The 25892-nt window shown below is 52.6% G+C and overlaps 13 protein-coding genes across 13 annotated transcripts; 6 read left to right on the top strand and 7 right to left on the bottom strand.

The window, feature by feature from the left end:
* Positions 1 to 438: 438 nt before the first annotated feature.
* BJX67DRAFT_366104 (uncharacterized protein) lies at positions 439 to 790 on the top strand. The gene has a single exon (XM_071030347.1). It carries the CDS (start codon positions 457 to 459, stop codon positions 673 to 675), a length of 219 nt encoding a protein of 72 aa, XP_070881568.1. The 5' UTR covers positions 439 to 456; the 3' UTR covers positions 676 to 790.
* A 422-nt stretch (positions 791 to 1212) lies between these two features.
* Positions 1213 to 3403, top strand: BJX67DRAFT_366102 (FAD-binding oxidoreductase). The gene is made up of 4 exons (XM_071030346.1): positions 1213 to 1421; positions 1486 to 2405; positions 2454 to 2674; positions 2749 to 3403. The coding sequence occupies exons 1-4, from the start codon at positions 1224 to 1226 to the stop codon at positions 3021 to 3023; spliced, it is 1614 nt and encodes a 537-aa protein (XP_070881567.1). The 5' UTR covers positions 1213 to 1223; the 3' UTR covers positions 3024 to 3403.
* Positions 3404 to 3950: 547 nt separating this feature from the next.
* BJX67DRAFT_385505 (uncharacterized protein) lies at positions 3951 to 5120 on the bottom strand (the record flags this gene model as incomplete). Its single annotated transcript, XM_071033872.1, has 4 exons — positions 3951 to 4224; positions 4294 to 4444; positions 4520 to 4983; positions 5062 to 5120. The coding sequence occupies 4 exons, from the start codon at positions 5118 to 5120 to the stop codon at positions 3951 to 3953; spliced, it is 948 nt and encodes a 315-aa protein (XP_070881566.1).
* A 759-nt stretch (positions 5121 to 5879) lies between these two features.
* On the bottom strand, positions 5880 to 6881 carry BJX67DRAFT_366085 (toxin-antitoxin system YwqK family antitoxin). Its single transcript, XM_071030345.1, has 2 exons — positions 5999 to 6881; positions 5880 to 5947 (listed from the first exon to the last, which is right to left on the bottom strand). Exon 1 carries the CDS (start codon positions 6404 to 6406, stop codon positions 6032 to 6034), a length of 375 nt encoding a protein of 124 aa, XP_070881565.1. The 5' UTR covers positions 6407 to 6881; the 3' UTR covers positions 5880 to 5947; positions 5999 to 6031.
* Positions 6882 to 7022: 141 nt separating this feature from the next.
* Positions 7023 to 8372, top strand: BJX67DRAFT_385503 (ankyrin repeat-containing domain protein; the record flags this gene model as incomplete). The annotated part of the gene is made up of 1 exon (XM_071033871.1): positions 7023 to 8372. The coding sequence occupies one exon, from the start codon at positions 7023 to 7025 to the stop codon at positions 8370 to 8372; it is 1350 nt and encodes a 449-aa protein (XP_070881564.1).
* Positions 8373 to 8628: 256 nt separating this feature from the next.
* BJX67DRAFT_385502 (IucC family-domain-containing protein) lies at positions 8629 to 10194 on the bottom strand (the record flags this gene model as incomplete). Its single annotated transcript, XM_071033870.1, has 1 exon — positions 8629 to 10194. One exon carries the CDS (start codon positions 10192 to 10194, stop codon positions 8629 to 8631), a length of 1566 nt encoding a protein of 521 aa, XP_070881563.1.
* A 667-nt stretch (positions 10195 to 10861) lies between these two features.
* BJX67DRAFT_391163 (ferric iron reductase FhuF-like transporter-domain-containing protein) lies at positions 10862 to 12781 on the top strand (the record flags this gene model as incomplete). The annotated part of the gene is made up of 5 exons (XM_071034730.1): positions 10862 to 11273; positions 11319 to 11419; positions 11495 to 12150; positions 12201 to 12675; positions 12723 to 12781. The coding sequence occupies 5 exons, from the start codon at positions 10862 to 10864 to the stop codon at positions 12759 to 12761; spliced, it is 1683 nt and encodes a 560-aa protein (XP_070881562.1). The 3' UTR covers positions 12762 to 12781.
* A 1271-nt stretch (positions 12782 to 14052) lies between these two features.
* BJX67DRAFT_366080 (uncharacterized protein) lies at positions 14053 to 15121 on the top strand. The gene has a single exon (XM_071030344.1). The coding sequence runs from the start codon at positions 14117 to 14119 to the stop codon at positions 14732 to 14734; it is 618 nt and encodes a 205-aa protein (XP_070881561.1). The 5' UTR covers positions 14053 to 14116; the 3' UTR covers positions 14735 to 15121.
* A 339-nt stretch (positions 15122 to 15460) lies between these two features.
* On the bottom strand, positions 15461 to 15997 carry BJX67DRAFT_385499 (uncharacterized protein; the record flags this gene model as incomplete). The annotated part of the gene is made up of 3 exons (XM_071033869.1): positions 15461 to 15516; positions 15589 to 15653; positions 15714 to 15997. The coding sequence occupies 3 exons, from the start codon at positions 15995 to 15997 to the stop codon at positions 15461 to 15463; spliced, it is 405 nt and encodes a 134-aa protein (XP_070881560.1).
* A 1350-nt stretch (positions 15998 to 17347) lies between these two features.
* BJX67DRAFT_385498 (uncharacterized protein) lies at positions 17348 to 19099 on the top strand (the record flags this gene model as incomplete). The annotated part of the gene is made up of 4 exons (XM_071033868.1): positions 17348 to 17353; positions 17422 to 17726; positions 17795 to 18710; positions 18797 to 19099. 4 exons carry the CDS (start codon positions 17348 to 17350, stop codon positions 19097 to 19099), a joined length of 1530 nt encoding a protein of 509 aa, XP_070881559.1.
* Positions 19100 to 19359: 260 nt separating this feature from the next.
* On the bottom strand, positions 19360 to 20938 carry BJX67DRAFT_295608 (uncharacterized protein). Its single transcript, XM_071026875.1, has 7 exons — positions 20867 to 20938; positions 20711 to 20814; positions 20580 to 20649; positions 20037 to 20523; positions 19922 to 19972; positions 19761 to 19860; positions 19360 to 19695 (listed from the first exon to the last, which is right to left on the bottom strand). Exons 3-7 carry the CDS (start codon positions 20620 to 20622, stop codon positions 19621 to 19623), a joined length of 756 nt encoding a protein of 251 aa, XP_070881558.1. The 5' UTR covers positions 20623 to 20649; positions 20711 to 20814; positions 20867 to 20938; the 3' UTR covers positions 19360 to 19620.
* A 204-nt stretch (positions 20939 to 21142) lies between these two features.
* BJX67DRAFT_385496 (uncharacterized protein) lies at positions 21143 to 23603 on the bottom strand (the record flags this gene model as incomplete). Its single annotated transcript, XM_071033867.1, has 2 exons — positions 21143 to 23020; positions 23076 to 23603. 2 exons carry the CDS (start codon positions 23601 to 23603, stop codon positions 21143 to 21145), a joined length of 2406 nt encoding a protein of 801 aa, XP_070881557.1.
* A 1514-nt stretch (positions 23604 to 25117) lies between these two features.
* BJX67DRAFT_385495 (ankyrin repeat domain-containing protein) lies at positions 25118 to 25870 on the bottom strand (the record flags this gene model as incomplete). The annotated part of the gene is made up of 1 exon (XM_071033866.1): positions 25118 to 25870. One exon carries the CDS (start codon positions 25868 to 25870, stop codon positions 25118 to 25120), a length of 753 nt encoding a protein of 250 aa, XP_070881556.1.
* Positions 25871 to 25892: the final 22 nt, after the last annotated feature.

Raw genomic sequence — 25892 nt, 5'->3', positions numbered from 1 at the left:
CTTGCATGCACATCTTTCGTGTATACCCCTTTCGTGGTTGTCTGGCGCTTCCTCGAGTGCGGATGTACACTGGTTGCGGGTACGCACCTCCTATGAGTACGCCGTTGGGTTCTACCTTGCGTTTCCGCCTTGACTACTTAAGACCCGGAGGGGTCCATAACTTCTATATCCTAAAAGCCTGATATTCATTCTCCTAGCCCTTGAATTCTCCATGTATATACTACAATCCTACTTTGTGATTTCGGCCTATCACCTCCTAAAGCTAGGCTTCTCCAAAATAACACCGAACTACTATTTCAAGGAGAAACCCTAAAGGCCCTTTTTCCTGGACCATTGGTCTATCATGGCACTGATCACCACTATAATAGCCAGAGTTACACTGGTGGCTGCCTTTTTGCTAACCATACAGTAGTGTTAAGTTCATTAAACTCAGAGAGGTCCAAAAAGCCTATCAGCATGAAGTATATCTCGGGGACCCGGAGCAGAGCACCTGAGCCGCTGGGCTGGATCTACCTGCTAACGTCCGTGCCAAATTTATCCATTTCCTGGAAAATAATTGCACTCTTTAGTCCGGCGCATACCTGGAAACACTTAATACGCTCAGCTCGCGCCCTTCACCGACAATCTTCAAATCGGATCCTGGGTCAGGCCTCATTTGGCGATTCAACTCAATAAGCATTTCCGCTGACGTGGACATATGCACACGTGCTTTTCATCGCCCTCGTGGTGCTTTCGGAACATATGCAGAATCCTTCTGCCGGCGACTCGGAAGCGGGCGAGGCTTTGCGAGCAGGCCGTGATGTTCTAATCTCGATAAACCGGAATACGGCGTCAGCATACACCGGATTTTGTCGATTGCTTACAACAACTATTGGAGGTTGCGCACCATGATACCTCAACATAAGAGGCTCGGTCGGAGTTGACATGAGCCGCCAATATTATTTCTGTGATCCTTCATTCAAAGCGGAGTCTGACCAATAATAAATGCCTCTTCAGGTCTCAAGGCAGACTGTGGGTTGGAAGAATGCGAACCACAGGCTAGTTAGTGGAGCGGAGGCTTCGGAGCTCCCACGTCTGACATGGATTTCTTGAGGAGGGTCAAATCATAGCTTGAACTCGGGAACGATTTTTTGTCGATTGATTTGGAGTGATGATCAGAAATAGGCACAAATCTCACGCTTGATCTCGGTTCGGCGAGATCAACTCCGAGATTCCTTTGGATCATGGCCGAGGAATACGAAGTCTCCGAAGATATAAGAACAACAGGGATCCAACGAACTCTGGCGGCAGGCACTTTTCATTTGAGTCATTCCAAGATTATTGAGTCTATCGCAATGAGACTTAAATTGTTTTTCATATCACTATTCGGCGCCCTGCCCGAGATCACCCTGGGCCAGGCAGCTGAGACCGCAGATCTATGTGTATGATACTCCTTCCATATGAGATTCCCGCCATATTTATAACACATTCTAATTTGTGATGCAGTGCGCTGCTTTAAACTCCAGCGCAATCAGTGACAGAATCGCCTTCCCCGACACTGCAGTCTACGAAGACTCCGTGCACTCATACTTCGGCGTCAACGCCCAGCTGGAGCCGACCTGTATTGTGCAGCCACGCTCGGCTGAAGATGTATCTATTGCCGTGAAGACGCTCACGAAACCGGACGCGGGTCCCTGTCTATTCGCCGTGCGCAGTGGTGGCCACACAACCTCTGTCGGTGCCGCCAATATCTCCCCTGGTGTGACGATCGATCTCTCTTTAATGAATGCCACCACGTACGACGCGGAAAAAGGGACCGCTTACATCCAACCCGGTTCGCGCTGGGCAGGCGTATTCGAGACACTGCTTCCACTTAATGTCACTGTCCCTGGCGGCCGCACTGCACCAGTTGGCGTGGGTGGCTTCTTGACCGGCGGTGGGAACTCGTTCTACGCCGCGCGTGTAGGGCTGAGCTGCGATAATATCCAAAGCTACGAAATTGTTCTTGCGAGCGGAGACATCATTACTGTCAACCACACCTCGCATGCCGACCTTTTCAAGGCGCTCAAGGGTGGCTCGAGCAATTTTGGTATCGTCACTCGCTTCGAGTTAAAGGCATATCCCTCGGACGGAATGTGGGGAGGTATCGTCATCTACAATTCTTCCGTTACAGACGAATATATCGAAGCGGCGAGCAAGTTCATTGACAACATCCCTAATGACCCCTATGCATCGTGGATCGGCATGTTTGGGTACAACTCCACCACCGACGAAATAACGATTTTCACCCCGCTCGACTACACAGCGCCTGTCGAGCGGCCGGACGCGTTTAAAGACTTTTACACAATTCCCGAAATCTCGAATACGCTGCGGTTCTCAAATATCCTTGAGCTGACCACGGAGAACTCGCAGGCGGAGGGCTATCGGTGAGGCAGCTGCCCCGATTATAATGGGCTGGTACTGATATAATCTAGGAATGTCCTGCAGACTGGAACATACCTCAGCCGAAAGGACGTCTTACACAAGATTGTCGAGATCCTGAACAGAAAAGTCGAGCAGGCAAAGTCCCGCGCACGGGGAACGGACTTTGCCCCCATTGTTATCGTGCAGCCTTGGATTCCACTCTTCTGGAAGGACAGTGAAGCGCGAGGAGGAAATGTGCTTGGCTTAGAGCGGTTCGACCAGAATATGATTAGTACGTATCCTACCCTCCCATCTCCTTCTAACTCCTTGCTTCCCCCCCTTCCCCCACCTGCTAATGGAATATAGACGTCCTCTGGGACTTCTCCTGGGACTCCGCTGCCGACGACGACCTGTTCTACGAGCTCGCCGAGTCCGCCCGGGATGAAATCGACGAGTACACCAAGTCGACTAAAACATATACCGACTATATTTACCTCAATTACGCCGATGGCACACAGAACCCTCTGCGTGGGTACGGATCAGAGAATATGGCGTATATTGCGCAAGTCGCAAACAAGTATGATCCGGACGGTGTGTTCCAGACCCTAGTTCCTGGAGGGTTTAAGATTTCCAAGGCATAGTGCCGCATTTTGCGTTTGGCTTAGGGGTATGCAGGTGATAACCAAGGCATCTGGACGCTACGCATGGTCTCTATATGGTGATTACCAAATGAGCCCGTAACATGAATTCGGATATGCTAAATGCATGCTACAAGCTTATCTGCTGAAAATCGTTTCCTTGAATGGCCCATCCATAAAACAACCCATCAATCACAACTCCCTTCTTCTCAACAACGCCCCTCTGCCTACGCTTAGACACGAAGGCCACCCTTCCAAGCACCTTACATCTCCTGTATAGGCGTGTAATACTAACAGGTAATGATGTACTTCGAATTATAATTATGAACCAACAGTGGGTGATTTCTATCGATGAAAATTTTCATTATCTTCCGTCTGCAGGGTCTCGCCAGACGTTCTTGCCGTGCATCCTCCTGGGAGATGTGGTCGAAATACTCGGCCTTCGAGAGCTGGGAACAGGAGGCACGGACTGCATCTGCGAGAGAGTGGGCCCCAGCTAGTTTTACATTATAGCACCCCAGCACTGGTACATCCATGAGTATATATCGATGACCTCAGAATGTACCGCAATAAACATATTTAGGGGCACTTTCCCGCAGAGCAAACTTGTAGCTTGAAACATGGGGACCGGAAGGTCCAAGAACGAGGTGTCCCCAACTAATGCATGCTTTAAAGGGCCAAAACAGGCAACATCAAGCGGTTGGAAGAGGTGAGATAGATGAGAAGGAATGCAAATTGGTATAACATTATTGTCACTGCAGATTTTATCGAATTGAGGAGCTGCCATGGCCATCCAAAACAAACCTCGATGGGCTGTTGGAGCCCGGCACGTGCTTTACACTACCCTAACTCGGATGACAGCATACATCAAGGTTGTTGTCGTTGATATTCACATCCCTCACAGTACCCTAGGCAGTCTCAGATTTAGAATCACTTCCTCCCAACAGTAACATACAACGGCAAATCCAACGCAACACCCGCGCGCAACTCCCTCCAGATCTCCGCAACCGTCCGCCTCAGCTGCTTCCCATCTCCCAGGAACTCATCCGGCGTCCGGTCGAGATGCATATAGCTATATTCCTCCCACGCGCCGAGGACTAGCATGCTCCCTGTGAACATGGACGCCTTGATCGTCGGCGGGTTGTACACTTTTGCGTCGGACATGCCGATTGCTTTGCACATTTCCGGGAGCGTTTGGAGCCAGCTATTTAGTTATTGCAGATTCGATCAGAAAGACAGGGAAATGAATTGGGTTCGGATTAAGTGATCGCACCTGTAGATTAGCTTCGACGAATCAAGATACTTCCGCCAATCCTCGAGACGCGTCTCTAGCACTGTCTTTCCCGGTATCGGGCTGTGGACTGATTTCGCGACTCCCAGGTTCGATAAATCCACTTCAACCCATTGTATATACCCGCCGGGCTCTAGTCTTGTCAATATACTATCGAATCTAGACAGGGTGGTAGGGAACCCATGGGTAATGGGTAACGACGGCATACTAAGCATATCAACCATATTCCGCAACGCCACCCGGGGATCGTCATTCTTAACCAGCACACCGAAGAGTCGCATGCACACGACGTCGTATTTCCCCTTCAGGTCTTTTGGTATTGGCTTTAGGGTATCGAGCGTGTTCAAGGAGACATTGGGGGGTAGCCAGTCTCGAGGCGGGTACTGGTCATCAACGATATCGAATCCGTCGATTTGCACGGTGGGCGGGACACGGAGGGCGAGGGACAATGGCCAGATTCTGGGGCAACGAATGGTATTACTTAGTTCTCTTTCATCTTCTGGGTTGGCACCCGCGAGTTTGTGGGTGGTGGAAGAGGACGCGAAGGGGGCAGGGGGTGTGTACCCTGTGCCCGTGGCCAGGTCTGCGATTTTGGCGTCCGCAGGAACCGGGATATCAGGGTGCAGGAGGTACCCGCATGTTTCTTCAACCCAGTAGTGTTGAAGATTTAGTCTAATAATAAAGCGCCTTGATCAGTTTCTCTTGCAAAATCGGGGTCCGGACCCTAGACATAAGCCATAGTCAACATACCGAGCACTTGCGTGAGCATTCCTGCCGATCATGTATTCCCCGTCTTCGATGGGCGCCATGGCTAGCTGATCTGAGGTTGTGTTTAAAAGAAAAAATAAACTAGAGAAGCTTGACGTCGGAAAATTATTGGGAATCGGGGTATATATCCTTACTCCTTCTGCTGGAACAGTCGGGAAGTATCCTCGTTGATCAGAGCGTATGCGTATACGTACTTGTCTGCAACCGCAGGCTAGCGGGCGTGGAGCTCCGCTGATACGTCAATATCCTATAGGAATCAGATGATGATCTCGAATTGGATGGTATGGAGCACGTTATTTGTGTGTCAGGAGGCCGGAGAGGAGAGTCGGCCTCTTTCTTTCCGAATTGGAAGCCCGTGAGTGATAGCAACTGGAACCTGGGTGAGGGAATTATCATGCTTACGCCAGCGCTAGTCCTCTCTCCGGACTCTGAATAATTATGGCGGCATGGAGTAGCCGCAAAGCTTGTCTGGGTTTGTCAGTGCTGAGAGTCGATGAAGTGTGGTTGTGTCAGCGTGAGACGACTCGGTTCCTGCCGATGGAGCTGAAGAGAGCTGGTCCGGGCCAAATATTATAATATCACGACGGCCGTAAGGATGCAGGTCGAAGTCTTATGACCTACTTGACATGCTCCATGCATACATCTCCTTCTTATCAACAACTGCCAAGTCACTTCCAACAAGGATCACCAATCTACACCAATCAATGGGATCCGCTGTTACTGCAACAACACCATCATGAACATTGAATGCTGATATATGTTAATTCCAGTAGCCCTGATGCCCGTAAGATGGCGCTGATGCTCAAGGAGGAATCCGCCGCTCAGGGGTACCTTGCCCAACCCCAGAGAGACATGCGGCCATAATACACTAACCTTCACAATCAGAAGTCAAGCAAGATATCATTCATAATCCACGTACCTGGATCGTAAAAGTCCGGATATGCGTCCATGCCTACCCAATCTGACTCTGACGAGGCGCCCTCCCCACATAATCCTCAACAATCACCCCCGACTCATTCCACCTCTTCCGCTCCAACAGATCACCCAACTCATTGAACCGGTCGTACCTTGCCAGTCGTCCTGTCGGATACCACTCACGCCATTCACCGACAGCGCTGCTGCGATCGCACTGTCCCTGCAACATTTTACTTCCGTCGGGGTACCATTCGAACTGGGGGCCGTGCTCGAGCCCGTTCTCGTAGCTTGTGAGCTCGATCAGCGTTCCGTTGGCGGCGTAGTCAGCTATCTCGCCTGTAAAGGGGGTTCCTTGATGTAGTGTGATTAGCCCCTCGTTTATTGTGGTTTCGGCTCTGTTGACGCGGAGCATTTCGTTGCGCCTCAGGAGTCGTGTGAGATGAATGAGGCGACGACAGATGCAGTTGAATATTGGAAACCTCCTCGGTCAGTTTCGGAAAGCTCAATAGTAACATGTCCTTATGTTTGTGGTTGGCCAGCCACGTGAGGGGTTGTCCACGAAAGTGCGATGCGAAGTAGACTGCCTGTTTGCTCTTGTCTTGCGCGAGTTCGTCGTCGGTAAGGAAGCGTAGTTCGCAATATGAGGTTTGCTGTATTGACCCTGAGTTCGACGATGTCGAGTAGTATCCTGGTGCGCCAGTGGATTCAAAATTGGGGGTCACTCGCGAAGGACGGGATCTAGCAGGAACGTCGTATGCGGCACCGCTACCTGGATGGAGCGCGTCTGAAATATCTCTTCTTGCGTGCTGTCTTCTAGCAAATTCCGTTTTCTGTTTGTCAGCTGGTCGTTGTCGCTGCGGGGTATTACTCATGCCGTCGTGTGTTGTACACTGGTGAGGGTGGTCAAAAGTGCCCGGGAAACACCATGTATTGCTTGGGGGTGGAATCTTCTCGTGTTCGCTTCCTTCTCCACTCCTTCTTGCCCGCAACGTCTTTCCATCCTCAACCATGGCGCATGGACCTCGAAAATGCCCCTCATCGACCTCCCAAACGAGCTCCTCCACCTCATAAGCACAAGTCTTGAACACGAACGCGACATCAACGCCTTCGCCAAAACAAATCGTCACCTCTACAACCTCGTCAACCCACACCTCTACCAAGTCAACGCCCAATACAATGACAGCTCCGCTCTCATCTGGGCAGTGCGCAAACAGCGCAGCTCAACAATGGAACTCTGCCTCGCTAACAGAGCCGATCCTCACGCCACAACGACCTGGGTATCATGGTCAATAGTGGACGATGTGACGCCTCTTTTCATAGCCGCGGGCGAGGACTGGGAAGAGGGTGTGCGGAGGCTGCTCCTCGCGCAGCCCGAGCCCGAGATGACTCCCGACATGTATTTTTTGTATGGCAGGACGTTGTTGTCGTGGGCTGCGGAGTACGGAAGCCTCAATGTGGTTCGGTATTTGGTGTCGAGAGACAACGTTGATCCGCATTTGAAGGATGGCGAGGGGGCCACGCCGCTGTGGCGGGCTGCGGCGCATTGTCGCGCGGAGGTTGTCCGCTTGTTATTGGCGACGGGGAGGGCAGATGTGAATGTTCAATTTACTGAGTGGGATCCTGATGACGATGGCGGGGGCCAGACTCCGCTGATGATGGCGTGTAATCGGTTAATTCGGGTTGAGTACGATGGAGCCGAAACGGGTGCGGGGGCGGAAGATTGCAATGAGACGCTGAAACTCCTGCTGGAGTATGAGTTTGAGCATGGGCAGAGTGATCCGTACTACCGCGGCAACAACTACCTCGAGGATAGCTTTCGTTGGGTGCTTTCGATCCTGTTGCATAGGGGACCGGCGGAGATTGTAGACCTGATTCTCAGACTGAGCGGCTTGGACTGCAATACTCCTGTGTATGAGGGGAGGCAGCTGCTTTCTTGGGCGGCGTCCTACGACTCGGAGGGGGTTGTTAGTGTTCTTATCAGGCACGGGGCAGAGATCGACTTGAGAGATAGCGTTGGAAGGACGCCACTGTCCTGGGCTGCGGATGGAGGACAGACACGGCTTGTGCGGTACTTCCTCGATGCAGGGGCAGAGGTTGACCCCAAGGACGAGAAGGGCATAACTCCAGTCCACTCTGCAACCTGCGCCGGGCATGATGAGGTTGTGAAGATTCTACGAGACCGGGGCGCTGCTCTGCCCAATTTAAGGGTCGAGGATGTCCCGAGATATATCTGGATGCGTGCGAACGATGGCAAGCTTCCTGCAATTGCGGACTTACTGCGCGAAACTGGCGTTGATCAAGCGTTGCGAGAACGATATCCCCTCCCTGCCAAAAGTGCGGAGGAACAGGAGTGGTGTGCCGACGGCATTTTTGATTAGGCCAGAGCTTTACAGCTATCTTTACTTAGTTTAATGCGTGGAGTATCAAACATAGCAGTCAAGATCGTCTCTCTCCAACGAAAACAACGAAAACTCTGCCATCATTATCACGTCTACTGCGTCCGAGGCTGACATATTCTCTCTGCTGTAGAGGGAGGAAATCCAAATGCCATCCGAACTATCAGAATGACCTTATTGTAGTAGTCCGCGAGAGATATTTCGAAGCGCCCGATGCCCAGCTACTACGATGTATGCCCTACTCCGAGACGCCCTGCTGACAATAGTAAAACCGGTTGGGAATACTCGTCATCGTACACTCACGCTCCACACCAAACAGCTGCATCGACAGATGAGCTCTCGACATGCACTCGGGACTCTCCAGCCACGTCCGTCGAGCCATCTCATCTCCAGCTGGAATCACCTTCTCCAGCTCCCCACGGGCGACTTTCCATCCCGGCATACCGACTTGCAGGGCGCGGATCATAGAGGCAACGTCCCCGTGAATTACGCTGAGGATATACCGGTACACCTTTTCCAGAGAGTCGGACTTTGTCAACACCCATGCGGTGTCGACGTCTAGAGACGTGGAAGCGGAGAATGTCTCTCGATGCACGCGGAACGAGCCGAGGTCTCGAACGAAGAAGCCACGGATATCGCGGGAGACAGGGTCCAGTCGGATTAGGAGGTTCTGCATATGCGCCTGAAGGGCGAAGCCGTGAAGTAGGACCGAGGGAAGGACAGCACGGAAGAGATGCACGCAGAAGTCTCGGAGCAAGTCCAGCTTCGCTTCGGGGGTCGTTATATCCGGCCACACGTCGTGGATGTGCTCGGCTACGGCGGCGCAGACGATGATTCTGTCCCCTGTTTCAGCGACGAGGGACTCGGTGGATTGTCTGATGATGCAGCCCAGGTGTTCGCTGGACGACGCAGCTGCGGCGACTTCACGGATGACTCGTAATGAGCCGCCGAATGTTTTGGCAGCATTTTCAATTACGGTTAGGATTGGTTCGAGTCTGTAGCCAATTGTGATTGCCCACGGGCGGATTGTGCGGACGATCGAGGTGATCTTGACGGCCAGGGGGACTTTGATGCAGAAGTCGACGTCTGCGCCGGGGAGGGAGATCGACCTGACGGAGCTTTGCGGTCGGCCGGAAATCGTGCAAGGCAGGACTCTGGCATTGGGAAAGGCATTCTTCACGTTGGGTAGCTGATATTCATGAACCGGAAATATGACCTGGTCGTCGCCTTGGTGGTTCAACTGTGTTGGAATAAGTTTGGAAATGTGGCCTTCATAATCACCCACAAGGGTCAGACCGGCTCGAGGAACGGATACGAAGTGAATGGAAGCTGTCTCAAAGTCGTCGACGAGAGGATATCGACATCTGTGCCACGGATGCATGCCATGGCCCTCCACGACCGCCTGTTCCCAGGCCCACGCCGGAGAGTCAATCGTCAGCGACCAGTCCTGGCGATACGCCTTCTCCAAGTTCTGGACCGAATTCTCAAACTCTCTGCAGATCTGGTCAATTCTCTCATTGTTGAGCTTGGCCCATTTTCCATATATACGCATCAGTCCTGCACCATCCAACACAGATCGGTCGTTGTAAAGAATCTTGCCCGAGAGCTCGGAGGCATGGACGGCTTCATGGAATTGGGGCGGCCGAGGCAGGCTGACGCAGATCGTCTCGTCTGTCTCCGGGTGTGAGAGCAGGATGGAGTTGTCGGTGAAGGTGGACGTCACCAGGCGTTCATTGATCAGGCATGCAGCGACTCGCGCGAGAGAGGCAAGCTCAGCTCGCTTTCTTTCTAGCGGTTTGAGCATGGTGTTCTATCTTGAAAGTGAAGAGATTCAGGAGACTTGGGCTCATGAGACCTGGGATTGCAAGCTTTAAACTGAGCCGGTATGGCACACCATGCCCTCGTGCCTCATCCTGCGGGGGACTGTCTACGGTCTTTGTTTTTTATGAGATCACAGCGGCACTGAATCGCGATCTGCAGATCCATTCATGAACTGCGTGCAATTTGGTTCGTCGACTCTGCATTTGGTGAGGTCGCACAACAGAATCCTTGAGATTCTGACTATGCTCCAGACAATCGTATCGTCATCAGCACGACTTCAGCTCTCGCTTGATTTGCTTCCCCCTCGCGGAGTTGGACTTACTCCGGATGCAGCGTCGCGATCTTCATCGTGGACTCGCCTGTGATTTGTCTTTGTTCCTGACTGTTGATCCACAGGTTCGTGCAGGAGAATCCTCCAGGTGGCTCCAATCGCTGGGCATATCGAGCCGCCTTCAGTCGTTCGCAATCTGCAGGTCACCACAAGGGCCCACTAGTAATGGCGATTGTGGGCGATTCTCGTGCTTTGTTTCGTCAGACTTGGACCGCCGCAGATTTGCGACTTGTCATTCCAGATGCAGTGAGATGATCGCGGGGTTTAAATGCAGCTGCCCAAGCTCCTGGGCTTTTGTTCAGATCCCCGCGCCATTGCAATGACTGCTGCATCACTTGTGGAGGTCGCTCGGTTTGAGACCACAAGACGCCTCCTGTCCCACCTCGTCAATGAAGGCCTTTGCGCAGCATTTCCTGAACCTGATGAGACCGACGGAGCCAGGTGGCTTCGCTTAACGAGCACCAGAAACGACTCAGCTGCAAACAGCGCGGTGAGGGTGCGGATTCTTCCAGGGAAACTCGCGTTAGGTGATGGAGGACGAGTTACGTCTGTTATTCGGCCACACCTACTGAGGCCCCCAGTTCTGCTACTCGAAGATGACCAACCACCTCGCGCAGAGCTCGATCCCGGCGTGGTTTTCCAGTTTGTATACCCCTGGTTCGGGGAGCCCGGAGTCGAGAGCATGAGAGATCCGATCGCTGAGGAGCTTCAGAATGCCGCAGCGAATCAAGGTACGACGGTTTCCTCTCCGATTATGTGCTGACTGACAGGACCAGAAATCTGGCTTGAGGTCGCGGCACAGCAACAACCCCTGGACTTGTATAGTCCGGCGATAGAGTGGGAGAAGACGTTGATCACAGGGCATCCAACCCATCCCGTGAGTCGTCCACCCCTTCGACCATCGGAAGGAAACTAAGAAATCGATGAGCTCCATAAAACACTCTTTACCCAGTCGCCACTGCCTCAAATTGAACCAAGGCGGGTAATTGATATGCTATCCCCGGAAGTTCTCTTTCTCTCTGTCCCGCGTTCCCAAATCCGCACTTCAGGACCGTTCGAAGAACTCCTCAGCGACCTGCTCACGAAACTAGATATTCCTGCCACTACGGACGACAGGATTATTATACCCGCTCTAGCGCAGCAGGCGCCGTCGATTGTGTTTCGGTTCAACGATGTGCTGGTCCTGGGCTCAACGCGCGTCTCCGCGCAAGCTTCAATGAGAACCCTCACCGTCCCGCGAGAGCTGCAGTTCAAGTACCACCTGAAGCTCTCTCTAGCGTGTCAAATAACTTCAGCACTGCGAACAATCACCCCGTGGACTGCCCTCGGCGGTGCCGAGGTCTCCGAGATGCTTGAGAAGCTCCTCCCACCCGGCATGTGGGTATTCAAGGAGGTCGCTGCGGTGACTGGCGCACAGGAGAACTTCAACGACGCGAAGCATCTGTCTTGTATTCTGCGAGAAGACCTGGAGCTACGAGCTAACAAGCAAGATGAGTCGTTGATCATTGCATCAGCCCTTAGCCAACTCCCAGTCACCGAAGCTGGACCGTGGAAGGCGCAAGCCGAGTCGCTCCTGCCTACAGAGGGGAAGAAAGAGTGGCTCAAAAGGTAAGCACTGCCCGTATAGATGGATGATTGCACCTTCCTCACAGACCCAGTTACACCTCTCGCCTCCTCAATCTAACCCTCACCCCACTCGCCAACCACGGTGTCGGCCTCGAGGCCCACGGCCAGAACATGTGCGTGCGCATCTGCCGCAAGACACGAGAAGTCAAAGGCTTTGCCATCCGTGATTTCGGCGGGATCAGACTGCACATGCCGACGCTCCGAAGCCAGGGGTACGACCTGCACACGATTCCCCCCGGTGCAGCAACCATGACAGACGACCTCCACGACGTCTGGAGTAAAGTTCACCACTCGTTATTCCAGAACCACCTCGGGTCGCTCATTGTTGCTCTGGGGTTGGAGGAGGACGGTGGGTGGGAGATTGTCCGGAATGAGGTTAAGGCTATCTTGCAGCCTGCTGATGGGTCGGGCTCTGCATCTGCGAGGGATTTGTATGAGTTTCTGACGGCGGAGACGATGCCGTTCAAGTGCTTCTTGCGCATGAGGATGGAGGGGAAGTATCGTGATGTAGGTGTTCTGATATACTCACTGTGCGCTGAGCTAACTTGCCCTAGTACGTCGAAAGGAAATTGCCTAACGTAGTTCTTTACTAGCGATAGATGCTGAAATCCATGGGTTTGGTAAAAGAAGTCGGGTTGCTTTTAAAATAGATTCCCATCTCCTGTAGGTACTAGTATAATCCATGCAGCTGACCCCAGGTGAAGGGCATGGGAAATCCTTAGCTCCAGCTGGAAGTTCATAGGGACGGGCATTGGTATACCCGACGGCATGAGTTAGGGCACCCACCCAGCCGCAACTGTAATCTTTACAGGGGGTATGCTCTTCTCAGTTACCCAAATGCATCAAAGTCTTTATCAATCAGGGGACTCTTTGATCCCGCTATGTACGAGGTTGTGGACGATGACCTCGTGGATAAGGGGTATTTGCCTCCCGGGAGAAGATTGGGGAGGGTGCCCGTGGGTTGACGTCTGTGGGATGGTGTTGCGAGGGTGAATTTTACAGTGACGAAGACGGGGTCTTTGGCTGCGACGGGGGTTGCGCAGTTATATGTTGGGATTCTGGGGGTGGGTCGGAGGGTGTTTCGGGATTTTGAGAAGATGCTTGTTGGGCCTGGGGTGGAGAGGGAGTTCATGATTGAGCCGACACGGCGGGATTTGAGTATGTGGGATGTGTACAGGCAGACTTGTGGGTTGCAAGAGGGTGAGTATGGAGTGTCTGTTGGGAAGAGTGTGGCCGATATTCGGCAAGAGGGGGGGTTGGAAATCGGAGTTGGTGGTGATGAGGGCTGGCAAATGTTGCATGATACATGTATTCGGTAACCAATCCGATCAGTTTAACACTTCAGTCTCGCGAGAGATTTGGAGGAGTTTCATTTTCCATCTTCGGATCACTCGCGGAGTTAGGGCTCAATACGGCATGTCACCTGTAGTGAGCAGAGAGGTACTTGAAGCTCGGCAACTTTTTATTGGCCCATTTCTGAATTCAGTGCTCGTCCTCATCTTCCCTATGCGTCTCCGTGTTGGATTTGGTCGTGCGCCCTAAACTCCTTCTGATATAGAGACCCCTCCAAGCACATGTGCATTGCCACCTCTCTTTATCTCCGTCGATGGCGCCGAGTGGGCGAGAACACTGTTGACCAATGACGGTTGGATCTAACAGGAACCAACAGTTGGACGGCGCGTAGAGCCGCACTAAAACTCAGCCAAACGGCGAAGATTCCCAAGTTCGTTCGGTCCAGCCCGGGCTGTGTTCAAGTTGTTGGATATTCTCGCCCCGTGGTTGGTTCTGTTTCAGTCGAATCACGCTTGGCTCTCAAGCCCATCCCCGGCCGGCCAAGGTGGTGCCGCAGCCCGATAAAGAGACTGAGCCGTCTCTCGCGGGCTCTCGAGCTCGACAAAATTTTTCCACTCACACCCAATTTGAAGAATAATCAAAGCTGACGTTCAAAATGCGCGCTACACTCCTCACCCTGACTCTCGCAGCCCTAACCCTCGCCGACGACGCCACCACAACTGTCGGCGTCTTCGGCGGCGGCAACGACCTCGAAGACCTTGACGACTTCGAAATCCCCTTCTACGCCTCAACCGGCGCCTCCGTGGTCTCCGTGAACGCCCTCGAAACCACCTACGAAGTCGCCTGCCTCGACTCCGCCCCGACAGAGTCCTGCTCCATCAAGGACCCCTGGTCCATTGTCCAGGCAATCTCGACATTCTCCCTCTCAGCCGAATACACCGCCCTCGACTGGAACCCCCCCGTCACCGCGACGCTGGACTACGGGTGCACGTACACGAACTACACCCTCAGCGCAACCTGCACGTACAGCGTGAGCTATTCCGGGTCTTCGGATGGCCAGGAGACCTCGAGCAGCTTTAGTACTGAGACGTCCTGGCCGGCAGATCAGGTCACGTACTATGAGTTGTATGTGACGGGAGGTGTGGACAAGTTTGATGAGCCCGAGGCGACGGAGACGCCTGGTGCTGCGGCGGCAGGGGGGTTTGGGGGGCCCGTGCAGGCGATGATTACGGCGGCGCCGGTTTTGGCGGCGGGGGTTGCTGCGTGGCTTTAGAGTCTAGAAGTGAGTCAAGTCGTGTCGAGTTCGGAGGCGAAAGTGGGATGAAGCCATATGTGGGTGCGGAAATGCTATGAGAAATAACGATCTATACTATTCCCTTGTGAGCCAGACTTTGAACTGTGTACGCTTTCTGTTTCCACGATTCTTGTATGAGATCCATGCTATCCTTCTCAAAATCGAGGGACAGGCCACCACCCCCGCAACACCTACCTGTCTCTCTTGCGCGTCTGACTACATGTCCGTCGGATTTTCCACGTGGACTAGAATTAGCCCTTCCTAGAAAGGGTTGACCCTTATTATTAGTAGTAATACTCCGATACTACTCTCCCTGTTCTCAGGACTAATATAAAAAGGCAAATTATACCTGTCATCATCCCGAACACTGTCCATGGGCTCATACATGCCCGGCACAGAAACACCCAGCAAGGGCTGATAACGGGCTACAAAAGGGTTTTCTGTTTTGAAGCCAATCCACTTTGGTTTTGCGTGAGTCCAAAGGGGATCTTTAACGAAGATCGAAGGTGCTAAACTTGTAATGACACACTATCTGGGAAGATATGCAAATTGCCCACGGTCCCATATTTCACCTAAAAGAGCAAGAACGACAGACATTCCCGTGATCATCCAGGGGAGGATTGAGTAATGAGAAAAAGATCTGGCTTGTCCTGGTCAATAATATGACCCCCCACCAGCAACCCTTCACCAGGCAATCAAATACGCCTACGCAGGCTGAATGGAGACAAAGATGTCTGCATTTCCAGCAGCAGCATTTCCACCTGCAAGGGAAGCAAACCCCGTTAGCCACGTACTCACAACACACAACAACCGATACAGAAGTCGATACTTACCAGCAACCCTCCCATCTGAAGTACAGGTATCAACGACCGTCTGCAATCCATAGGCAACATCACGGCTAGCGAACCACAAAATTAGCGGGCAGCTCGCTCAACAGCGCGGGGAGAACAGGACATACCACAGCGAAGAAACAGACTGCTTTGGAGTTTCGTTGAATCCCGTGATCTTTGTGTGGCCGTATGTACAGAAGTCGGAAGCAGGGCCGTCAATGAGGCAGGTGTCGGTTCCCTTCCCGTGGAGGTAGTCGATGCACCAGTTGACTTCGTCGACAGGTTGTTTTCCGAAGCCGGAGCAGGTTAAGTCATCACGCTTGACGTTTCCGGGGGAAACTGGTGTCGCGATGGTCGACGGGGCGAGTGCAAGGAGGCCGAAGAGGCAAGTAGAGAGAGATGGGGTCATCATTTTGGTGGTTGTAGCTTTGTTGTTAGGTTTGAGAAGACTTGGTTGGAGATTGCTGGGACTAGGATTGGAAGTGTGATTCTTGCGAAGAGGATTGACTGTTTATGAGAATGAATGGTCAGTATTGGGGGGATGATACGCCCTTTTATACATTTTCTAAAGCATGGAATCCGTTGATTCTTGAATATACTCCATCCTCCAAGGGAGGCTGTGGTATACCTCAGTACACTGCATGAAACTTCTGATCCACATTGTTTTTTACGACGGAACCTATTGTGAACACCAGAATAAGCGATCTCCTTCACCTGAACATACTGTATCCTATTTTAGTATCACCCTCCGGTGCAGCTTCTCCCGCCTGGATAGCTGCTTCGTGGCGCTCCCAAGCGTCGCGCCCATAATGATCGCCATTGCCAAGGGAGGGTCGCCGGCCGCCGCAGCCCCATGAGGCAACCAGTAGGCTGTGCCCAGATGCTCCAGGACCATGAATGGCTGTCCCGTAGATGAAACAGGTTTATCAGCGTGTTGACACAAAAATCACGCCGTCCCATCTCCACCAGAGAAGTAAAATGGTCGCAAGCAACTGCTTCCTCCTGTGAATTTCCCCGCGTAGAGCAGAGTAAAAGGGTATCATGGCATCTCAGAGGTGATTACCTCTTCTCCTCCTCCAGGCTCCTGCCCCAAAACTAACTTTGGAGCGCGGAGTCTCCGCATTGAAGCCGGGAAGAGGGTGGTCTCGTAAATCGCCGTTGTCGTGCGCGCAACGGCTTAATCATCTCCTCGTTCACAGCCAGCTTAACTATCGCGTGTACATAGCGCTTTTCAGAAGCAATTTGAGGTACGACCTAGGTTAGGGAACGTACCTCCCCTCTTGAGATGCACCCGGAGTAGCGGCTTCGGTAATGAGATTGGCACCTAATCTTAACCCCAATCGGAGATGCCCAAGCGGGTCGATCAGACGGCCAAAGAGGCACCTGCACTTTGAGTGATACACATTCAGCGTCCGAGAGTGGTAGTGGCCGAATAGGGTGCTACCTAGGCCCAAAAGGACAACCTATTCCATATAGTATTAACCGCGAGCGACTTTCGAGGTTCTGCAGCACCTACGATTCAGCACGCGATGCTGTAGCGAATCACTTGGCAATGCCTGAGGGCAGTCAAGGTCAACAGACAGAGAAAATCCTTTTCGGAGAGAGCAAAAAAATCCGAAGCAGAAACCTCGTATCCAGCACGCCCCGCCACAGCAACAGCAACAGCGGGACTTCTACCCCACATCTCCCCCCAGCCCTCATGGCCGACTTCGTCTCTCAACGGTAATCCCATAATGATCTTTCCTAGCATACCGTTGGAAATATGGATGTATATCGGGCAACAGGTTGTTCTACCCCGCAAATTGCCCAGGAATTACCGACTAACCCCGTCTCAAGGTGACCCAAGAAAGACAGCGCACACTCCGAAGCCTGAGCGAGACATGTCGATTCTTCCACGATATCTATACCCCTCTGTTATTCTCCTCTCTCCGATTTACCAGCTTCGAGGAGATTGTAGCCCCCGATTTTGCCGATTTCGCTGTTGTGTCCGCGAATCTTCGACACGTGCGGAGCTTCAAAGTCATCGCCGGACCCTACAATGTCGAGCGCCTTGAAGCAGAGCAGGAGGCGTCTCTCTACGATGAATTCAACAGCAACATTATCTGCTGGCTGATGTCCATGCCGAATCTTGTTTCATTTACGTATGGCCCAATCCCTCGCTCTGAACCCGTGGTAGAGAGCCCTGAAAAACTAACATTCCGGCACCCAGCATTGGAATCCCCGGGCCATGGTTGACGTACGACGAAGGGATCAATTGGGTCAACGGCGTCCCGTTATACTCCAAACTGATTAGCACTTTACAAGTATCTTGTCCCAAGCTACGACGTTTAACCCTTTGTGTTCCCTCTATTCCGGAGGTGGACGAGGACGAGGAGGAGCTCGAATGGAGGACATTCCGCAAGGACGTAGACGTCCAATGTCTTGCCCACTTCTGCAATCTTACCTCCCTTGTACTCATCGGCGAATTCGCGCTTCCTGCCTCTTTCAATTCGGTGGTCTCGACTCTCCTCTCATCCCCTTCACTCAGAGATCTCAACCTCGACCTTACGGGCGTACATATGTACACAATATGCACGGAGTACGCCCAGTCAGGCGGCCAGCCATTCAGACTTAAACGGCTCAGATTCCCCGTCGACGACAATCGGTCCACTAACGGCTGGCTATGTCTAGAACAGCTAACTAACATTGCAAATCTGGAATCCCTAGAGCTAGATATTCGTCATACACGGAGCGGCAGTAATACATACAACCCGGCTAGTCCAGAACCTACGAGTATATACCAGCGGATCGCCGACCCAGCGGCATTTCTCTCCCTTCGTCGCCTCTCGGTCAATTATCTAGAAGAACCTCTATTCGCCCTCCTCAGGAAAATCGGTCAAAGTCCCTCCTTTCCGCCGTTCTTTCTCAGCGAGCTGTTCCTTGAAACCTTCCACTGGAACTCCGCCATCAAGGATGGTTTCAACATCCACCCGCAGAAGCGGCTGTACTGGCCTAGATGTTTCGTCCTGGGACAGAATGTCGGATACCGCAGCACGCCGGAATTCAGGCAGGGGCTTGTACGTGAAGTCAGCGAGTGGCAGGGGCTGCGGTTGTTACACCTTAATCTGGACATGGAGACGGACAGGGTATGCATACTTCTCTCTATTCATTCTAGTCTAGTCTAGTCATAATGCTTGTAATGTCTTGCTAACACCGAACTCCACCCGCAAAGTCCCACCTCGTCACCCTGACAGACACACTGCGCCCCAACCTCCGAGAATTGTATATCACAGATGAACACCAACCCAGCGGCGATAGCAGCATCGACGACGACCCGGAATACGGATCGGACCTCGCGTTTGCGAAACGGCTCTGCGCAAACTCAAGGATCTCCTACCTGGTCGTCTATGACACGGGATACCGTGTCATACGGCAGGGTGGACAAGATATCCAGGTAGAGATTGTGGGCAATGATTCGTCAGAGATGGAGGAGGCTGAGATCTTCACGATGTTTCGGGAGCGAAGTGAGATTTGATTTTGTTTCATTTGGATTGTCTACCAGGGTCGAGTCTCACGATACGAATAGAGTTGATACATTGTAAAAGCAGGCTGTTGGCAGTAGAGATAGTTGGCCGTCGAAAGAACCCCAACCGACCCGAGGTAAAACACTGCGCTAGGTGTGTAGAAATTGATCTATCTGTACACATTTGTCGAGACTACACATTGACGAACTTGATACAACGGCTCGTAAGTAGACTTCACGATTCGTGGTACAGATTTTATGAGTCCAGACCAGATTGTACTCGATACCCACACCCTCAACCCTTAAAGCGCATGCCTGAACTCCACATCAGCACCCTTATACGCATCAGCTGCACGGAATACCCCCGTTCAAAAGTTCCTCATCGACGCTTCCGTGACATCCTCGGCGACGACTCTACCCAGGCAACGCATGAATCCACGTACAATATGTTTGGCATACAGCAAGAATCAAGGCAAACTAGCAGTGCTCCGAGAACATGAGAAAAGCTACGTCAAGTCCCAAGCCCTGCCAGCCTAGAGAGGAAGTTCTGTCCCGTCAATGACATTCCAGAACTTCCCAGACGTGGCCTCACGCGTAGCAGCGTCAATCTGTACCCGTCCTGTCAGTCGTTGCATGTCGGTTATGCGGGAATTTACGCGAACGAATCACTCACCGTAGCGGTGGTCTTGGTAATCGCCTCCTCGATTGTATTAGGCGCCTCCTCCAAGCCCATAACCCTCGCGCCCGCGTTCCCCATATCAGTTTGTACGAGTCTAGTTCTAGGTTAGCTTCGTCTACCACATTGGCCGTTTCGGCTATGAAGGCGGAACTCACCCAGGATGCACGGCAAATGAGATCAGCCAATCTTCGGACTGGTGAATTGCGCTATCCAAGCCACTCCGTTAGCATTCTTGAAGCGAAGAGACACGAATACATTTAGAGAACATACAGTGTATGCCAGTTCATGGCCGCCTTACTCATTCCATAAGGCGCCACGAAGGAGGTCCCGTAAATCAGTACACCGGCGATCGAGCCTGCGCCCGAAGATATCGATACCCATTTCGGCGTTCCGGGCGATGCCTTAAGGAGGTCCCGGGCAGCCTGGAACAACCGGAACGGACCCACGGCGTTGACGTTGTATGCCTCGAGAACGCTTTCGGTGGATACTGTGGCCAAGGGGGCAGGTTGGGGACAGAATCCCGCGTTTGCGATAACGAGGTCGAGGTGGTTTATTCCGAGGGCTTTGATGCCTGAGATGAGTTTGGGATAGTCTGAGGAGTTGCTGCTTTCAAGAGTGAAGAGGTGGAGGCGGGAGCCCTCGGCAGTGGAGCTTTCTCGGAGGGACTGGACGTTGGAGGCTGTTGGGTCACGGACTGTACCGATAACGATGTGCTTAGGGCGGGATAGGTACAATTGAGCGAAGGCTTTACCGAGGCCTTGTGGATTGGGTGGTTAACAAGAAGAACCCAAGGACTGAGTTGAAAGGGAATACCTCGGGCGGCGCCAGTGACGAGCACGATGGTTGTGTCAGACATCACAGTGATAGTCGCAGTGATACAGAGCTTAAAAAGTGGAAGTAGTTAATCCGAGAGCTCAGGAAACGGCGAGGGGGGGTTTTTATACATGTTTCTCAAATTGGGATACTCAATTAGCAATCTTCGATTGGTCATCTCGTAGTTGGGAACTCCCCCGAAGGGGTCTCGTAAGCGCGATCAATCAGGCCTTCTGTCTCGCTATTCGTTAGCGCTGATTCGGAGGATGGGGATGACGGAAGGATATCTTCGGTGCTGTCACTTCAGGAAGCAGTCTGTTGCCTCACGTCTCGGAGAGCCAGTCAAGTGTTACAAGCAAATAAGGAGCCCAAGGCTGGCAATACCACAAGGCAAGTCTCCGCAAACTGTGGTCGTCTGAGAATTCCTCCGCCGCTTGCCTTCATGCCAAGGCTGTTCCTCGGAGCTCGGCGGAAGGAAGCCTCGCTCCTCACCAGTTGCTCGCTCTCCTCAGAGGTGTGGTCGCACGTTAACTTCTCGGAGCCTCAGTGGCTAGCTCCGCTTCCTAGGATGCTGGCGCATTTTCAGCCGCCAGCATACTCGGCTCCCGCATGAAATTATCGAAGAAGGCCAAATCCAGCCCTTGAAAAGTCCACTCATCTGTTCCCACTGCGGACCCAGAATATGCGTACCACGGCGTCGGTGCCTCAGGCCCATTCTGCATCTCAGATACTGGATTATCTTGCGGAATTTGGGTTCCTTGCAACCCTTGCATTGCGCCCGTGGCGAGCTCGGATGCGCCCATGGATGGTGCTTGGCCGTTCTGTGGACCCACGCCGTTATTACCAGATAGAGCACCTTTTCGTCTGTCTGCTTCGGGCAGAGAGGCCGTAATACTCTCGCCCACGCCCTCCGAGACGATCTGTACCACCCCGAAGTAAGGGACACAAATTCGAAGCACGCTTGCACCGGATGGTAAGGCCGCCTCTGCTCCCTGTGGGGCTGCATCAGCACCGTGGACACTTTGCGTGCTGTATGTGTGCCCGCGCGCAGCCTCCGCTTCGATACCAAGAAGGCGGGTCAAAATATCGGCAGCTCTTGCTGTAAGAGGGTCTTGGGTCACCCAACCAATTTCCTGCAGATGTGCCAAAGCTTGTTCTATTATGGCGCGATCCCCCTGGCGTTGGTGGGCCATGGAGTTGAATCCGTCTGGTGAGCACGCATGCTGACGAATGTGCCCAACTAGCAGTAGTAAGGACGCAGTGAGAGCAAAGAAATCCGCGATGCGGCAGGAGAAAGCCACTTGATTGAAGTCCCTGAACGCAACATACCGCGAGAGAACCTCGCGCGATGCATTCACACAACTCGTCTGGGAATAAGTCTGCAGCTGCGCGGTATTAGTAAAACCCAACATCAAGGGGATATGTAGCTGGTTGATAAGGCCGTAATGGTAAAGTTGAGCGATCAGTCGCAGCATATCCCAAACCACCGTGGGGGGTTTGTCGGCGGTTTCTGTATTATCCGCATGAAGAGCCGCTGCCGCCAAATTGGGCGCTACCCACCATCCACCAGGCATCATCTCTGCCGCTCTATTCAGCTCGTTTTCAATCCTCCGGACCGTGTCTATCTGATCTAATACCGGGCCGCTATCATTACGTTCCAGGATATGAGAAGCAACAACACAGTGGACGCGCTCTAACCGACCCAACGCCGTGTCGAGGGCAAGGGAATTTTCGGCAGCCATTGTCCGGTCCATCGAGCCCTGGGGCAAACCCATCACGAGGCAGAGGAAACGGTCGGTGTTTACAATGCGATACCAGAGGAACGACGTATCAGCTTTACGCCGAGGATCGATCGAACGTGGTGGGTTGTGCCCAGCACGATGGATGCCCATCAGCTGGGCCAACGCCAATGCCCTCCGAGACGCAGCCCAGGCCGCACGCCAGTTCCCGCAGCTGGTCAGGTAGCTTGTCTCCATCACCACACATTCAAGGCCCTCCACAATATTCAGAAGCTCTTCGCGAGTCGTTACTAAGCGAATAGCCGTTTTTGCTAAGCGCCTCAGCATCTCCTGTGGATGCTCTGAGAGAGCTACGATTTGCTTGGCGGACTTTTTGAAGTCGAGATGTTGTAGCGCTGAGACGACACGAAAGATGTACTTCACCAACAGCACCGGATGTAAATCAGGAGTGGGTATGTCTAACAACCTGCTGGTTTCGTCCAGCACATTGTCCCCCCACTCCGGATAGGGGATGGTTGTTGTCGCGTGGAATGCAATCGAGACATGTGTGCCCGCTTGGCACAGTCTACTGATATCCTCGCGTGATGGTAAGCTATCGTGCAATTCCTGGGAAACATTTGCAAAAGGATTTTGATGCTGGTCCGGCGGCACAACTGAACCACCTTGAATAATGTGATTTGAAGTCCTCCTGGCAAGTTCTTCCTAGGTTTCTCGTCAGTACGTGGGAACATCCATAGTATAGTATGAGCATACGCACTGCTGATTGCCCAGAAACCACTACGTGCCTCGCGCTTGGAGGCACAAGATTGCGAGTCAAAGTACTATTAGTGGGAGTGGGTTGGCAAACGGAGTGGTTTGTGCTTGCTGTGTTGGTATGGGCGTTGGGCGCTGGGGTCGGGGTCCTCTGAACAAGCCGATCAACCAAGGCCTCGACGCGTCCAATACGATCACCCACGGCCTGAATTGTGCGGCCAGCTTCATCGGGGAGATCTTGCGTGAGACACTTTGTTCCCCGTCGCTGGCATGCAGCACAGACGGCGCTGGAGTTGTCCACAAGGCTGCATCGCACCTTTCTCCTCTTGCACTCCCAGCAGCTCGTTGTTCCCTTGCGAATCTTGCGTCGCTTGTGCGCGGTCCCCGCGCTCGGGTCGGCGTCAGTGGCTCGATTCGGGGTGAGGGCCATGTGGAACTGTTGGATGTCGGGTGATTCTTCCGCCGAAGTTGTTTTTCGTTTTCCTCCGCCGAGGTCGACTGCTGACTCATCTCGGTGGAACGAGGCCTTCATCCGAACAATACAAGGTTTCCTCTTCTTTAAAGAATGTTGTTGGAGTGGAGTCAGATAATGAGCGAAGCATCAAGACGCAGTGTCCCTGCTGACATTCGACGTGTACAAGACCTACTATCATCCACAAGCAGACTCCGCCACCTCTGTCCGCATCAGCCACCGGGGCATCGTCGTATTTGCCATTTTACTGTCATCATTTTGCTGCATCTTGAATGCCATCGGACTCAGTCTCACGTGGCTTTTGACAGTCCTTGGAGTGGTAGTAGGCGGTGCCTAACAGATTTCAGCATCGCTGTTGATTTACATCCATTATATCGTACTCCTTAGCAAGCTGAAGGGTATCTGGTGGGCAAATAGGTCTAGAAGGAGAGATGTCAGACACCTTTCTGGGCAACTCTCGGACACGTGGAGGGGACCGAGTCCTTGGATGGGCTTTGAGAGAAATACAAGAACGAAAAGTCGACTGGATTATACGACATAAATCATCATTGAAATTCGCCATCCAAGAGAAACAAACGTGTTGATCAAACAGCAGCTTGATTTGACAATTGCTTCTTCCTGACCCCCCTGGCCCCAACCATCGCGCAACTATCCATCCACAGTATGCACAAGATATCTCCCAATGCGCCCACACTTTCAACCTATAATACTCGTCAACTAGACCTAATGAGAAGAAAACCATGCTACTCACCACAGGATATACGACGCAACTGATCACGCTGGCCCAGATCCGCATAAAAGACACCACCATGCAGCCCGTGAAGAATGTTTTATTATAGATATGCTGCATTCCGAACAGCGTAAATGGCACTAGTATAACAGTTACAAAAAGGAACACAGCATTAGCCGTCCATGCAAACCGCTCTGCCTTCTTCACGAGGGCCGGATGCATAGGCTCGATCTGTTTCGACTCCAAGAATTCAACAATCTCATTCCTCGTCGGCTGCTCCGTCTCGCCCGTCGAGGACTCCGAAATTTCGTTCGTGGTCGGATTAACATTCCCTTTCCTCTGTGTCCGTATCAGAGGAGGCTGTAGGTTTCGTTCGCCTCGGGCTCGACCGGGATACCTAGGATCTTGTTCGATCACTCGATATGTGCCGGATCGGTTGAGATGTGTTTCCTAGGGATGAGCAGACTCAACGTGACGGAGGAGATGATTCCCACTCCGAAGGAGGCGAGGTTCCCTGCCACAGCGTTGGTCTCGTTACGGGTTGACGCAACACTGATGTGCCCCGAGCGCTTCCACGATACGGTGAACCAGCAGGTGAGGCCGCATACAAACTCAATCCAGGGAGGCACGATGGCCATAACCGTTGACATGAGGTCCCATAAAACAATCAGACCGACCAGAACGACTTGACTAGGTTGAGGATGTATTCTCCAACATCAGCTACCCATGGGATCGCCATCATCTCGTTTCGCTCGGAGCAGCCCTCCAATAAATCAATCGCTCTAGCCCAAGCATCATGCGGACCATGTCGTAGTGAGAACATAAGTTTCTCAGTCGGCGGATCTCAGTATTCTGATTCCGCCGGGGTGGCTGCCAGTACTCCTTCTGGCTGGTCAATATAGTGGCAGTAATGTAGATATAGGATTGATTTGCTAATGGTGGTACAATACATAGCTGCAGCACTGATGTCAAATGGGCTCGATTCGAAGATCCTGCACAGCATCCCTATGGAGTAAGATGCGGACATATCGCTATAACCCCCTGAAGATGCTGCCCGTAGTGCATTGATGTACCTTCCACCTTGTGCATTTACATTAGCCCCACACGCAAGCAACATCTTGACAATCTCGGTATGGCCTCCTCGACAAGCCGCCTGAAGATGGTTTCCATACTGCCCACACTCCGTATTGACATCTGCCCCGTTGTCGAGAAGCACCCGAACGATGTCTAGATCACCTATGCGAGACGCAGCCTGAAGCGCAGTGCCGTATTTACCACCCGTAACATTGACCAATGCGCCATTTGTCCGTAGCTTTTGTACGATGCTCTCATGCATACCTGCACAAGCTGCTTGGAGGGCGCTACCATAACGCCCTCCGTGGACATTGACATTTGATCCGCTCCTTAAGAGCAGATCATCGACACTCTCCTGGCCCGCGCGAGAAGCAGCCTGAAGGGCATCACCACCAGAAGTTCCGTTCCCAGAATTAACATCAACTCCGTGGTTAATCAGTTCCACAACGATATTTTCATGTCCCTGTTGGCATGCAGCGTGGAGAGTGCTCTCATATGGGGGGGGAATGGTACCCGGTGTCATAGGTAACCCGGCTACAGGGCTA

This window comes from Aspergillus lucknowensis (genome assembly GCF_044049455.1).
Source record: "Aspergillus lucknowensis strain CBS 449.75 chromosome Unknown BJX67scaffold_65, whole genome shotgun sequence".
Lineage (NCBI taxonomy): Eukaryota > Fungi > Ascomycota > Eurotiomycetes > Eurotiales > Aspergillaceae > Aspergillus > Aspergillus lucknowensis.
Note: the sequence above shows the minus strand (reverse complement) of the source record. Positions and strands in the feature narration are given on the sequence as shown.

Excerpts from the sequence above, each read along its gene's own strand:
- BJX67DRAFT_366104 (XM_071030347.1), top strand. The coding sequence starts at position 457 with ATGAAGTATATCTCGGGGACCCGGAGCAGAGCACCTGAGCCGCTGGGC.
- BJX67DRAFT_295608 (XM_071026875.1), bottom strand. The coding sequence starts at position 20,622 with ATGTCTGACACAACCATCGTGCTCGTCACTGGCGCCGCCCGAG. Across the intron at positions 20,524-20,579 it reads CGTCACTGGCGCCGCCCGAG|GCCTCGGTAAAGCCTTCGCT; the intron begins GTATTCCCTTTC and ends CCAATCCACAAG. Across the intron at positions 19,973-20,036 it reads GCCATGAACTGGCATACACT|CGCAATTCACCAGTCCGAAG; the intron begins GTATGTTCTCTA and ends TGGCTTGGATAG.
- BJX67DRAFT_366102 (XM_071030346.1), top strand. The coding sequence starts at position 1,224 with ATGGCCGAGGAATACGAAGTCTCCGAAGATATAAGAACAACAGGGATC. Across the intron at positions 1,422-1,485 it reads CTGAGACCGCAGATCTATGT|TGCGCTGCTTTAAACTCCAG; the intron begins GTATGATACTCC and ends TTTGTGATGCAG. Across the intron at positions 2,675-2,748 it reads GTTCGACCAGAATATGATTA|ACGTCCTCTGGGACTTCTCC; the intron begins GTACGTATCCTA and ends AATGGAATATAG.
- BJX67DRAFT_366085 (XM_071030345.1), bottom strand. The coding sequence starts at position 6,406 with ATGCTCCGCGTCAACAGAGCCGAAACCACAATAAACGAGGGGCTAATC.
- BJX67DRAFT_366080 (XM_071030344.1), top strand. The coding sequence starts at position 14,117 with ATGCGCGCTACACTCCTCACCCTGACTCTCGCAGCCCTAACCCTCGCC.